The following is a 15,310-nucleotide window of genomic DNA, read 5'->3' on the forward strand; positions in this document are numbered from 1 at the left end:
GAAAACTGAAATTTATATTATCCAAAATGCTTTTCATAAAAAAAAACTCAATGCCATGTTCCTATATGTTCGTAGCTAGAATCCCACCCCATTCGATCACATGCATGTGACTTTAGCTATGGAGACTAACATTTGATCAACTCTACTGGAGTCCACCCCACCACAAATCCCGATCAATTAGTATGATGTGCAAAATGGTGGAAATATTTGAAATTTCCAAATGATAGATGATTCCAAGAAGACAGTTCTCCAACGAAACTGATTTTTTAAAAAATGGAGGAAGTAACATCTATGTTACCTCTGTGGACTGTTGACATTCTGTAATGGACTAGAAGGCACTAGCAGGCTATGGTCACTGTCCAAAGAGGCCTCCATGCTATTTTCATCTTCACAGTTGGCTTTGTTCCCTTCCAATGAATGCTTAAAAATGAAAAAAAATATTAAAAAAAGTTAGATACCAGATTCAAAATCTGCATTTCTTGGCACATTGTGTGTACCAACTATTTACATACATACAAACATGCAAGCTAGGAGCAGGAGGCGCTATTCGGCCCCTTGAGCCTGCTCCGCTATTCTATAAGATCATGGCTGATCGTATTTGTAAAACACAATAGTCAGAGCGGAAAAAACATTATTAAAAGGAGAATTAAGTTTGGCTGGACTGGCTAGCCAAATAGATGATTAACATTAACTTTACCCCTCAAAAGGTTACAGATTAATTATATATCTCGATGGTGGCGGTGGTTGGGGGAGGCAGCAAAGGAAGTAAACCATTAAACGAATAGACAAGAAACTAAAACACAGCTCAGACCCTCTCACGGTGCTAAGACCAGCCTCAAATAGGTACTACAAGCTTAGCCAAGAAAGTGACTGGTCTTATTCTGAACCATTGGATGTGCTTCATAATAAAAGGGAAGCAGTGGTTTTAATTCACAATGAAAATTGCTGTATTACAAAAGGGACTCAATTCCTCCAGTTTAGTTTTGATGGACATCAAATCCTTTGCTATCTTCAGGTTAGAGTAGGCTTTTCTCTCCCTCACTTTCTCCCTTGCCCCTTTCACCTCCTGTCCCCTCTTCCACCACAGGGAAGAATCAAAGCTGCGGTGGAACCTGACAATTCAGCACTGTAACTTAACACCATTCCATGAATGCAAAGAATTTAACATTCTCTTGTTTGCTACAATTTGAATAAATCAAAAACTTGCACTCAGAATCAGTATTACTAAAAAAAAAAATCAATAAGAGGCATTCGTTGGATAGTGGCCTGACAGGCTGAATGGAAATGAAGGAAAAACTCAAATCATTTCTGTTGGATAACTGCCTAAAGATCAATTATAACGGAATAGCTTCCAAACAAATGGAATCTGTTTGGCTATAGCTATAACTTGCAGTATTTTGACATACTGAAAATTATTTTTGCAGTCCAACAAGCAATTTATTTACAAAAGATGGAATAAATGAGCGCTGATAATACGTAACCTGGACCAAAGATTCACTTTACCTAGTTACTTATTAGCTCTTTGTAACAGCAGATGTACTCATTTAGCAGATGTGCTACCACAGTCACTGGGGAGACAAATGACTCCTTTTACAGATCATCTAAATGTAATAGGTTACCTTTTTCTTTTTTTGTTGAACATAACTGGGTAGAAGCAAATGGAGTTGTTTCCTTTTCACATGCATTGCTGCAATTCTCATATCTGCTTCGAACATTTTGCTGTTCATTGCTTGTCTATAAACTGCAGAGGATAGACAAAATTAGTTGTCTGCTACTGGCTTATTTTGCAATCAATGCTCCTTTCCTCTATTAAGGGCCGATCATCATCTAACATTCCTGAATATGGAGGAGGTGCCAAGAGCAGGAATTTACCCCAAATCTTCAAATAGCAAATAGGAAAATGGAACAACCCATTACTACAGAAAATGTAATTTCAAGTTCAGTTGAAAGTCTTCAGATATTATGGCCAACGCACCCTAATTATTTAATGCAGTGGATGGCTGATTGGTTTAAGTGTGTGGTACCTTTAAGCTTTCTTGTGCAGGTGCATGGCAACTTAAAGAGGCTGACTTGTATACAGCCTGAGAGAACACTTTTGGTTTAAAAGGGAACATTAGAGGAAATTCACTGCATATGAATAGCTGCAGTAATCACAAGACAGCAAATGCATCTTACCAGTATCTGTGAATGACTGAATGTCATATGTCAGGTCAACACTCAGGTTCTCAGTGTTTTCCACTTTCTTGAAGACTATCCCAATGACCCACATTGTGCTGAATTCCTCCCTGAAATAGAAAAGCATGGCATAATTGGAGATCTCCTCACTTGTAGCACTGTATAAAAGTATGTTGCAAAGCAAACTTTCCCTCTTTCAGGTCAAACCACCGTCTAACCTGCAGCAATGCTTGCAGTTATTCTTGCATTTTTATTCTCTTGTTCAGCAGCCATTTAAAATAAAGCAAATTATAATCCTGAAAATGGCCACAAAAACTAACAATTACTTACTTCTCAGGATTGTCCTTGGGAGCTGGGAATGATTGTGGATTAACGTGAGCCAGAGTAATGAACTCATTCTTTTCCAAGCTGCTAATCAGAATTCGGATTTTGGATTCCACCAATCCCACCCTAAACACAAAAAAATTGTTACTGAAAGAAGATGAGGAGTTCCAGCGAACTATATTTGGAGCTGCACTTTGTCAAGACTTGATGAAACTAAAACCAGTTTCTATCTAATTGGTTAAAACATGGGAGAGCACTGGGTTGAGCTGTAAGTAAATTTAAAGTGGCAGAACATAAACTTGCAGTTATATAATGCCTCATGTTACGACCAAGGTGAGAGGAGTACACCATCCTTCTTTAGTCCCACTTCTCCACAGGTCACAACATACATTTAAATGTTAACCCAGTTACCGATACGGCCAGTTATATACTCCATTTTTATTTCAGAATAAAATCCACCAACCAGGTTTCTTTAACAACAAAATTTTCAATTTATTATAAAACAAGACGTACTCAGTAAAGATGCAAAGCATTAACACAAATGAAATATAACAGTTCCCTTCTAACTTAGCCCAACACACACACACACACACACACAGGTTAAAGAAAAAAAAAAAGAGGTTTTCTCTGCAGAGATCACTTTACAAAAGGACAAAATATTTTGTCCAAATACTTGTTAGTGAAGGAAAAGGATAAGATATGGAATGATATCAGTTGTCCCTTTTCTGGTGTCCCAAATACACGTAGATGGCAGTCACTGGGAGCTTTTTGGAGCAGATCTCTTCAGGTGACATCAAGGATTAGTCTGGCAAGCTTTCCAGGAGAAATACGCCATCGGGGGTTTCAGCTATCACACACTAGATTCACAGGGTTTCTCAGAGAGGTGTAGAAAGGATGAGCTGTGTTCTTCTCTCAGCAGGCTACAAACCCAACTGACTCAAAACAATCCCAGAACGAAACCAACTCTTGGCCACCATAAATCTTGACATGCCACTTCTCCAGTCACCAAGGCTCTTGTTGTTTACTTAGCTGAAGACATGTGACTTCCAGTAAGCGTGTTTTAAAAAAAAAGTCCCAAAGTCCTTCCAGTGATCTTTTTTAAAAAAACAATATCCAGCATTTATATAATCTCTTCAGTTCTCCAAAGGAATACATTTCCACAATTTTAAAACACGAGTCCTCACAAAATATTAAAAAGTGGAAGCACTTGCATAACACCTCCATCCCTGGAGGAAGGAAATGCCATTTTTAAATGCATTTAATTACAAAGAGTGGGAAAATATGAAAAAAATTAAAACACATTTACACACTCATTCTCACTCACTCTTTACCTGTAACTAATCGAGTTCTGCTTTGTACCATCTTTGTACTCAAATAACCCAAAGCCAAAGTTAAATTCTCGACAAAGCATCAGCAATTACATTACTTTTCCCCACAATGTGGATAATTTTTAAGTGATAGGACGCCAATAGTAAACTCCATCGAAATAGTCTGGCATTCTGGTTTTTGAACTTTTCCCACCAAGGGGTAGGGGGTTTACGACCCGTATATACCAGTGTCTTGCTGTAGTTGTGGTGGGCATATACTTCAAAATGCTTAAGAGCTAATAGTAAGCCCACGCTTTCTTTTTCCACTGTGGAGTATCTCTTATGGCATTGATTTAGCTTTTTGTGAAAAGATCCCATTGGCCTTTCTATGCCCGATTCGTAGTCTTGTAACAGGACTGCACTGACCCCCAGGTCACGAGCATCAATTGCTACCTTGCAGGGTTTAGTGAAATTTGGGGCAACCAACACTGGTTCATTGATCAAAATGGCTTTCAGCCTTTCAAAAGCAGCTTGGCACTCTCCTGACCACACTACCTTGGCTTTCTCTTTTTGTAGCAAATCAGTCAGTGCAGCAGCTATAGTGCTAAAATTTGGTACAAACTTGCAGTAGAAACCACACATCCCCAAAAACCTCATGATTTCTCGTTCAGTCTTAGGAGCAGGGAACTCCATCAATGCTTGTACTTTTGCTGTTCTTGGCAACACTTGTCCTTGCCCTATTACACGCCCAAGGTAAGTCATCTGTGCTTTTGCAAATTTACTTTTAACAAGGTTTACCACCAAATCAGCTGACTGTCATTTTCTAATTAGAGCTTCTAGTTGTTCCAAGTGGTCCTTCCAAGTGTCACTGTACCAGCATATCAAAGTAAACCACAGTCTGAAACACTGGCTACCACTTGGCTCATTAGTCTATGAAAAGTGGCTATGGCATTTTTTAAGCCCGAATGGCATCACCCGGCATTCGAAAAGACCGTCTGGTGTGAAAGGCAAATATCTCTTAGCTCAGGGTGTTAAAGGAACTTGCCAGCATCCCTTTAACAAATCTATTTTGGTAAGAAGCGTGGCACTGCCGACTCTCAATACAGTCTTCAAGCAAGGAATTGGGTAGAAGTCTGCATTTGTTACTGCAATAACCTTTCTGTAGTCTAGTTGAACAGTCAGGCTTAGGTACTAACACGACTGGGCTGCTTTGATTGGGTTCAATTAGGTGATTGTCCAACATGTACTGCATTTCTGCTTTCACCAGGACTTAAGCAGTAAGGATGCTGCTTTATAGATGAGGATTCTCCTACATCCACATCATGTATGCCTAAGGTTGTACATCCTGTTTATCCCTACAGACTCCTTTAAATGCTGTGAGTAGCCTGGTTAGGTCTTCTCGTCGTTCTGAATCTAAATATGAAAGCAGAGTGTCTAATCTCCCCAACGATTCAGTATTAGTTAACCATATAGTAGGAGGTTCAATTTGAGAATCGTCTAGGCCTCATCTTCACTATACCTTTCATCCTACACTGTCCCTACTACCTGACTTATCTATGCTTGCTTATCCTCCTCTCAGCAATGATAGTTTCAACATACTGATATGACACAGCCGATTCTTTTTCCGGAGATCTGGGCTGTCAAATAATTTACTTTACCATAATAAAAGCAAAATACTGCGGATGCTGGAAATCTGAAATAAAAACAAGAAATGCTGGAACCACTCAGCAGGTCTGGCAGCATCTCTTTCCAGAGAAGCAGAGTTAACATTTCAGGTCAGTGACCCTTCTTCGGAACTAACAAATATTAGAAATGTCAAAGGTTATAAGCAAGTGAGGCAGGGGTGGGGCAAGAGATAACAAAGGAGAAGGTGTAGATTGGACAAGGCCACATAGCTGACCAAAAGGTCATGGAGCAAAGGCAAACAATATGTTAATGGTGTGTTGAAAGACAAAGCAATAGTACAGATAGGGTGTTAACGGACTGAAGATTGAACAGCAAGTAGAAACATGAAAAAAAAACAGTGGATAAGCAAACTGAACAAACTAAAATGAAATGAACAAAAAACAAAAACTGTAAAAAATGTAAAAAAAGAAAAAATAACTAAAAATAAAAGTAAAATGGGGGGCCTGTCATGTTCTGAAATGATTGAACTCAATGTTCAGTCCGCCAGGCTGTAGTGTGCCAAATCGGTAAATAAGATGCTGTTCCTCGAGCTTGCGTTGATGTTCACTGGAACACTGCAGCAATCCCAGGAAAGAGATGTGAGCATGAGAGCAGGGGGGAGTGTTGAAATGGCAAGCGACCAGAAGCTCAGGGTCCGGCTTGCGGACTGAGCGGAGGTGTTCTGCAAAGTGGTCACCCAGTCTGCGTTTGGTCTCCCCGATGTAGAGGAGACCACACTGTGAGCAGCGAATACAGTATACTACATTGAAAGTAGTACAAGTAAATCGCTGCTTCAGCTGAAAGGAGTGTTTGTGGCCTGGGATAGTGAGGAGAGAGGAGGTAAATGGGCAGGTATTACACCTCCTGCGATTGCAGGGGAAGGTGCCATGGGACGGGGACAAGGTGGTGGGGGTAATGGAGGAGTGGACCAGGGTGACGCGGAGGGAACGATCCCTTCGGAATGCTGACAGGGGAAGGGAGAGGAAGACTCATCACTATCCCAGGCCCCAAACACTCCTTTCAGGTGAAGCAGCGATTTACTTGTACTTCTTTCAATGTATTCGCTGCTCACAATGTGGTCTGCTCTACATCGGGGAGACCAAACGCAGACTGGGTGACCGCTTTGCGGAACACCTCCGCTCAGTCCGCAAGCAGGACCCTGAGCTTCTGGTCGCTTGCCATTTCAACACCCCCCACCCCTGCTCTCATGCTCACATCACTATCCAGTGAACATTAACGCAAGCTCAAGGAACAGCATCTCATTTACCGATTAGGCACACTACAGCCTGCCGGACTGAACATTGAGTTCAATCATTTCAGAGCATGACAGGCCCCCCCATTTTTAGTTATTTTTTCTTTTTTACATTTTTTATTTGTTTATTTCATTTCATCTTAGTTTGTTTAGTTTGCTTACCCACTGTTTTTTTCATGTTTGTACTTGCTGCTGTTCAATTTTCAGTCCGTTAACACCCTATCTTTACTAATGCTTTGTCTTTCAACACACCATTAACATATTGTTTGCCTTTGCTCCATGACCTTTTGGTCAGCTATGTGGCCTTGTCCAATCTACACCTTCTCCTTTGTTATCTCTTGTCCCACCCCCGCCTCACTTGCTTATAACCTTTGACATTTCTAATATTTGCTAGGTCCGAAGAAGGGTCACTGATCTGAAACTCTGCTTCTCTTTCCACAGATGCTGCCAGACCTGCTGAGTGGTTCCAGCATTTCTTGTTTTTAATTTACTTTACCAATCCTTTTGACTACTCTATATGGCCCACTGACCCATGCTTTCAGCGGTTCACCCTGTAATACTAAAACCTCAACCCCTGGTTGAAATGTTCAGGTCTTGGCATGCTTGTCTGCCCATTTTTCATGGTTGTTTGGGAAACTTTTAGGTGTTCCTGAGCCACTTTGCAGGCTCCCATGAGCCACTCCAGAACATGGATACATAATCAAGCATGGAAGATTCGTCCATCTGTTCTCAAAACTTTTCTTTGATTAGTTTTAAGAGGACCTCTTCCTCAAGTCCATAAACTAATGCAAAAAGGACTAAAACCAGTAGACTCATTAGATGAATCCCTAGTGGCAAACAAAAAGAAATTTCAGCCCTTTATCCCAATCATGGGGATATTCATGACTGTATGCCCTTATCATTTTGAGGGTCTGATAGAACCATTCTAAAGCCCCTTGTGTCTGTGGGTGGTATGCTGAAGACTTTAATTGTGTTATACCCAAATTACTTGCTCAAAAATTTTAAACAAAATTTGAACCTTGATCCAACTGAATCTCAATCAGTAATCCATATCTAGCGAAGAACTGAGTTAACGTTTCTACCACTACCTAGGAACAGAGTAGCCATATCCCCAATAGCGAGTATATATTGATGTCCCACTTTTGTTTTCGGTAAAGGTCCTACACAGTCTGCAAACACCCTACTAAATGGTTCCCCAAAAACTGGTAGGGAAATTAGAGGTGCCGGTTTTATGGCAGGTTGCGGTTTTCCCACAATCTGGCACATTTTACAAAACTGCATCACGCCCTGGTAAAAAGCTGGCCAGTAAAAATGTTGACTTATATGTGATTGGGTCTTCCAGATCCCCACATGTCCTGCTGTAGGAATTTCATGGGCCATCCTTAATATTTCCCGGCGATATTTGGGCTGTACCACTATGTGGTGAACTACCACCCTTCGACGACTGCAGGTCTGTGAGGAGGTTTCCACTTCCTAATCAGAATCCCACTTTTAATATAGTAGCCTTCCAGAACTCCCTTTGCTTCACCTAGAGCCGATTGTGCCACTTTACTTCACTCTGGATCGGCTTGCTGAGCCTTGATCATAGAAGACTTATTAAACATAACCTTCGGATTATTCAAATCCCCAAAGTAAGTTTCAGATATTCAGCTAACTGTTTGTGTTGCAATTTGACATCCAATAATGGAACTTGTTTAGCCATTGCTCGGGTCACTACACATGAAGGAAAAATTCCTGGAACCATTTCCTGCAACTGCTCTGTCTTGTGACTACTGGAGAAGCTACGACCTTCACTCCAGTCAAATCATTCCCCAAGAGTAAGTCAACTTCGCCTATAGGCAAAGCTATAGACAACTCCAATGGTTACCATTCCAGACATTAGGTCACACTCCAGGAGCACCCGATACAAAGGTACGGGTATATACTCCCCGCCGATACCATTCATTAAAACCTTGGCATTCAGTGCGCTCTCTGGTGGAAAAGTTATGCCTTTCCCTAGCAGGAAGGTTTGGGTGGCTCCTGTATCCCTAAGTATAATTATAGGTTTACCTGCCTCACTTGAGGGATAAGGACTTACTTTTCCTTTTGACAATAATTCCCTATAACTCTCAGGTATCTATTTCACGTCCCCCGCACTCAGCAGTTTTTGTACTCGGCCTTAGAGCCGCAGTCAGAGCTACAGCCTTATCTGTCGTATCCTCAGTCAGGGCCCCTTTCTCTGCATTGGCCTTGTATACTCCAATTAGTCCCATGGGTTTAACCCCACAACTTCCAGCATTCTGCATGAATGGCAATGGTAACATTTAGGCTTTTGGACCTCACTTCCACTCTCAGCATCTTCCTTTCAAGCCTAAGGAGATCCCGGGGCGTTGCCAGCTTCCCGCTCTTGCCCCCAGCTACTTACCTTCCTCCCACCTTCTATGCTTCTCAGGTTTGTGGGGGTGACGGAAAAAGGGTTTGGGCTTGTAAACAAGATCAGTAATCTCAGCTGCCTGTCTGGCTGTCTAAACCTTCTGGTTCTCTACATGGGTACTTGATAACAGAGGGAGTGACATTTTAAATTCTTCCAGAAGAATTATTTCCCAAGGGTCTCCTATGTGGCCTCTACCTTTAGTTCCCACATCCAACGATCAAAGCCAATTTGCTTTACCCTCTCAAATTCTATATAAGTCTGCGCAGGCTGTTTCCGGAGGTTCTGAAATTTCTGCCTGTTCAAGCTGCTTCATCTGTAACTGAATTCTAGCTAATTCAACTGAATTACCTGAATTGCTTTTTCCTTCTTCCAATTTCAAATGCTGTGCTATTACCTCAATTATGTCTGCTTTCTTAGCCCTTGGTTTTTAACACTAACTCCAACTTTTCTGCCAATTCCTTCAGCCCAGCCTCAGTTAAGTTTTTCAAATCACTCAGGGATAAGTCCTCCCTCCCCAGCAAGGTTATAGCAACTGACAAAGCCATTCAGGTAGTGTAAACTTTACTCTAATGCACAAGAAACCTGGTATTTTCCTTTTCCCCATTTCAATTATTATTCCCCACTTACAATTGTACTTCGTTGGCTTTGGGTTATCCAACACAGAGCCCCCAATTATACATTACGACTGAGGCGGGAGGAGTGCACTAAACCTTCTCTAGTTCCACTTCTCCACAGGTCACAACATACATTTAAATGTTTACCCAGTTACTTACTTTATTTTTATTTCAGAATAAAATCCACCAACCAGGTTTCTTTAACAAACAAAATTATCAATATTATAAAACACGATGCATTCAGTAAAGATGCAAAGCATCAACAGATTTAAATATAAAAGTTCCCTTCTAACTTAGCCTAACACACACACACAGGTTAAAGAAAGAGGTTTTCTCTGCAGAGATCACTTTACAAAAAAAAACTTTGTCCGAATACTTGTTAATTCTTGAAGGAAAAGGATAAGATACAGAATGATATCAGTTGTCCCTTTTCTGGCGTCCCAAATACATGAAGGCAGCTGTCACTAGGAGCTTTTTGGAGCAGTTCTCTTCAGGTGACATCGAGGATTAGTCTGGCAGGCTTTCCAGAAGAAATGCGCAGAGGTTTCAGCTATCACACATTGAATTCAAAGGGTTTCTCAGAGAGGCAGAGAAAGGATGAGCTAGTCATTTTCTCAGTAGGCTGCAAACCCAACTGACTCAAAGCCATTCCAAAACAAAACCAACTCTTGACTATTATAAATCTTGACATGTCACTTCTCTGTAAACAACTCTTAGTCACCAAGGCTCGTTTACTTAGCTGAGGACATGTGACTTCCACTAAGTGTATTTTTAAACCAAGTCCCAAAGTTCTTCCAGTGACCTTTTTTTAAAAAAAAAAAGGTCCAGCACCTATATAATCTCTTCAGTCCCCCAAAGGAATCCATTTCCACAATTTTAAAACATGAGTCCTCACAAAATATTTTTAAAATGGAAGCACTTTCAGAACATACATCACCTTTTGAGCAACTGAGCACTTCAGAATGAGTTATTTTGGAACACAGTGACTTCTTTAGACAAATGAGGCAGTCAATTCGTATACAACAAGATCCCACAATGAGGTAGGCAATCAGTTGATCTGCTTTTGATAGCAATGGATGAAGGAGTTATGTTTCACAGGGCATAAGGACATAAGCAATAGGAGCAGTAGGCCATTCAGCCCTTTGAGCCTGCTCCGCCATTCAATGAGATCATGGCTGATCATCATCTTCAACATCATTTTCCTGTACTATCCCTGGATCTCTTGATGTTTTTAAATATGTAGAAAATTGACCGATCGCAGACTTGAACATACTCAATGACTGAACCTCCCCAGCCCTCAAGAATTCCAAAGCTTTACCAGCCGCTGAGTGAAGAAATTCCTCCTCATCTCATGCCCCTGAAGCTTTTCTGCAAATAGTGCCACAGATCTTTATTCAGGTCTGAAAATGTGGATGGGATGCTGGTTTGTTGTCTCCTCCAAAAGCACAGCTCTCCCTCAATACCTTAGCCTAGATTCAGTTCTCAAGGCCCGACTGGAGCTTAAACCCACAACTTTTACTGAGCTACTCTTTGCCTCTAACTAATGCAAGGTGCAAAAGGGTAGCTCAGGCGATAAACCATCATTATCTTTTTTTTTGGTGAAGAACTGTTATCCTTTGACAGCCACTGAAAGTTTTTAGTGCACCTTACTCTGGGCACAGACCCTGTTGGATTTGTTTGGATTTTAAAAATCATGCTCACCAAGGAACACAAGCAAATGCATTCTGCACATTATTTTGTCTATTACTTTCCTAATCTCCTAACCTCCACTGATGTATGGTTCAACGGCTGCTCATAACCATTCTATGTCTCACACAAATGACCACTCCATATGAAAACGAGATTGTGACCAGGCATATGCTGATAGGCTATTCAACAGTAGGAGTCATGCAATATGATACAGGGGCCATTACATAATGTCTCTTGCACCCAAACTTCGTCAAATTACGACATTAGCAATGTTTTTCATATTTACTAGGGACAAGTCTCTCAGCCCCCAGATGATCTAATCCTAACCCAATAACAAATTTTAATGTTTATTACAACAGTCTCCAGAACTTACCATTCTAAGTGCTGTTTTTCCGTTGGGGCACTTGCCAGCAGCACAATGTAATGCCTTTGAAAGGGAGGAGAAAAATTACTTTGTGCAATTAAATGACAAAAATAAGTACTTCAGTCCTGTGAAATGCTCACCAATTTTCAATTCTTCTGAACGTACTTGATATTAATGTTGCCTCTAATTTATATACACCTTTGGTGAATTTCTATTAAATTCAGAGCTGAAACTCACCTCTACTATCTACTTAAGACGTCTCAGTTATACATCAAGTATAATTCTGGTTTATGCTGAGTCATAGTTCAATTAGGAATGTCATAATTTTACAAATTTTATGCATTTGAAAAATGTGGGCCAAAAACAATAAATGCAAATAGGATACTGATAAAATTTATTTTATGATCTGAGAAATCTTAAAGCAACCTCGCTGCACCAGGAAATATCAAAAACGAAAAGCAACCATATTGACAGTGCTCTACCATACGATTTATACCATGGTCCACTTGGATGGCACAGGAGGCTAAGGTTATACGATAACTTTAAATCTCATCAGGGTTTCCAATCATCCCACAAAGCACAGTGCCCCTCTTAACAATTCGTTCCTGCTACTATGATAATGATACAAGGAAAAAAAAAATCAAGACAAGGCCTATCAACCTAATTCTACTTCACTTACCACAACTGGACATGCATTCAGCCATACATGCATCCCCTCAACCTCTTTACTAATCCAACTGTTTACTTAACAGAAACTGGCTCCTAACCAGTAAGGTATATCCAATGGGCTTTTGTCATGTATGCCCATTACTTACAAGTAGCAGTGACAAACAGAATGAGTCACACTGAACAATTTAAAAAAAGTCTATTTTTAAAAACATGATGCGCACACATTTACAATTATTAACACTGATCAATAACCCAAGAAATTCAAGTAACAAAATGCGATGGATTAAAATTAGCAATCTACATGCCTGAGAGTTCTCTTCCTACCCCCACTTGTACATTGTTTAGTCTAGCACCTCTAGGTTTGATAATTCCTAGCTCCTGTAAAAACTTTAAAAAAAAAATCTGAAGGTGACCCATCCAGAATTGACACTTTGAAGACATTTGGTCTAATACAGTGCTGTCCAACAGAAATTGCTAACTAGCCACAGGCACGACCACAGCGACACCATTTTAACCACATGCACTAATTTTAACAGAAAACACCTTCACAATACAGGTAAATATGCTTCAAGTGTGCATTTATTTAAATATCTAGCACCATTCAGCGTGGAACTTTGGAATCCTGCCAATTTGATCAGATGGCTCATCTTACTGCAGCTTCGAAATTTATGTCCAGCAGTTGAGAATACTTCGACTTCAAAGGGATTGCCGAGAATGTTGACTCACATCTGTCCTTGCTCTCTATCCAGAGTACAGATGAATGCAGCTTGTCCTGTGCCACGACATGCCCTGCTGGAATTGCTCATTACTGGTTGGGCTTGCTGTCTGCGGTTGTTCAGATTAGTCAAGCTGACCGCAATGACAACTCCCCGCTCCATTCAGTATTGCTGGTGTTTCCATGGTGCTGAGTCTGCTATTTTCATCAGTGTTACAAACCATTTTACCAGATAAAAAAATAATAACCAAAGGAAGCAAAGCGCACACAAAAATGCAAGAACACTCACGCACACTGTTTTTCAATGTACCATTTACCACACATTCATATGCTATATTAATGAGTATTGTGATCACATGCACAATGGTGACTATTACTTGTTTTTTACTCATCAAAAAATGCAATTAGACACACTAGGAGTCTAAGTATTTACATATGACTAGTGACCAACATATTTGATAAAGGCGCCACATCAAAGGTTATTACAGAAAATAAAAGCTCATGGTGTAGGGGGTAACATATTGGCATGGATAGAAGACTGGCTAGCTAACAGGAAACAGAGTAGACACAATAGGTCATTTTCTGATTGACAAGATGTGACAAGTGGTGTGCCACAGGATTCTGTGCTGGGGCCTCAACTTTTTACAATTTATATAGATGGCTTAGATGAAGGGATCAAAGGTATGGTTGATAAATTTGCTGATGACACAAAGATAGGTAGGAAAGTAACTTGTGAAGAGGACAGAAGGGGGGCTACAAATGGATATAGATAGGTTAAGTGAGTGGGCAAAGACCTGGCAAATGGAATATAATGTGGGAAAGTGTGAAACTGTCCACTTTGGCAGGAATAAAAAAAGCATATTATCTAAATGGACAGAGATTGCAGAGTTCTGAGATGCAGAGGGATCTGGGTGTCCTAGTGCATGAGTAGTAAAAGGTCAGTATGCTGTTACAGCACGTAATTAGAATTAGAACATTACAGCGCAGTACAGGCCCTTCGGCCCTCGATGTTGCGCCGACCAATTAGGAAAGCTAATAGAATGTTACCATTTATCGCAAGGGGAATTGAATACAAAAGTAGGGAGGTTATGCTTCAGCTGTACAGGACATTGGTGAGACCACATCTGGATTAGTGTACAGTACAGGTCTCCTTATTTAAGGAAGGCATTAGAGGCAGTTCAGAGAAGGTTTACTAGGTTAATACCTGGAATGGGTGGCCTGTCTTACGAGGAAAGACTGGACAGGCTAGGCTTGTATCCGCTGGAATTTAGAAGAGTAAGAGATGACTTGATTGAAACATACAAGATCCTGAGGGGTCTTGACAGGGTGGATGCGGAAAGGATGTTTTCCCCCTGTGGGAGAATCTAGAACTAAAGATTACTGTTTAAAAATAAGGGGTCAGCCATTTAAGATAGAGATGAGGAGAAATTTTTTCTGTGTGGGTTCGGAGTCTTTGGAATTCTCTTCCTCAAAAGGCAGTGGAAGCAGAGTCTTTGAATATTTTTAAAGGCAGGTGGGAGTGGTGGTTAAGGAATTTAGAATCAAAATGGTTACAGCACAGAAGGAGTCCATGTCAACTCTCTGCAACAGCAATTCAGCTATTACCAGTCCTCCTCACTTTCCCCACAGCCCTGCAACTTTCTTCTCATTAGGTACTTATCCAATTCTTTTTTGAAATTATACAAGTTATGGTGCATTTCTGTACAGTTGGCATACAATGAAATCCCACGTTAACAATGACCCAACGGTCAAACAAAGACCCTGAAGTAACCAAAACAAGAGCCGAGAGCGAACATCTGGGCATTACCATCATATCTGTGTTCCTTATCACTGGCTCGCTTTGTCCCTAAAAGGAAAACTGTCTATTTAAACCAATTAAGCCTTTTGTTATCACTGCTGTCACTTTTAGTCTATTACAGAAGAATTTTACTGAGTTATTAAATGGTTGAACATAGATAGAAAGCAAGAGAGATGGATCTCTGCCCATTTCAGATGGGGAAACTATATAACCTTAAAGGATGGGAAGCGAAAAAATATATAAATCACAGTAGCAAAATCCCAAATTATGCAATTGCAGACATGGAGTAGGTTATGAGTAAGCAGTATAATAATGAACTTCCAAA

General features: G+C 40.5%; 1 protein-coding gene across 2 annotated transcripts in view; it reads right to left on the reverse strand.

The window, feature by feature from the left end:
* papola (poly(A) polymerase alpha) overlaps positions 1-15,310 on the reverse strand; it is a 95,174-nt gene that overhangs the window by 24,251 nt on the left and 55,613 nt on the right. For both annotated transcript variants that reach the window (XM_068038613.1, XM_068038612.1), the window contains exons 13-17: positions 11,813-11,866; positions 2,506-2,625; positions 2,176-2,285; positions 1,620-1,741; positions 299-420 (exon numbers count right to left, since the gene is read on the reverse strand). In XM_068038613.1, the coding sequence (XP_067894714.1) occupies positions 299-420; positions 1,620-1,741; positions 2,176-2,285; positions 2,506-2,625; positions 11,813-11,866 (528 nt within the window). The remainder of the gene's footprint in view (positions 1-298; positions 421-1,619; positions 1,742-2,175; positions 2,286-2,505; positions 2,626-11,812; positions 11,867-15,310) is intronic.

This window comes from Heterodontus francisci, chromosome 9 (assembly GCF_036365525.1).
Source record: "Heterodontus francisci isolate sHetFra1 chromosome 9, sHetFra1.hap1, whole genome shotgun sequence".
In the NCBI taxonomy this organism is placed as follows: Eukaryota; Metazoa; Chordata; class Chondrichthyes; order Heterodontiformes; family Heterodontidae; genus Heterodontus; species Heterodontus francisci.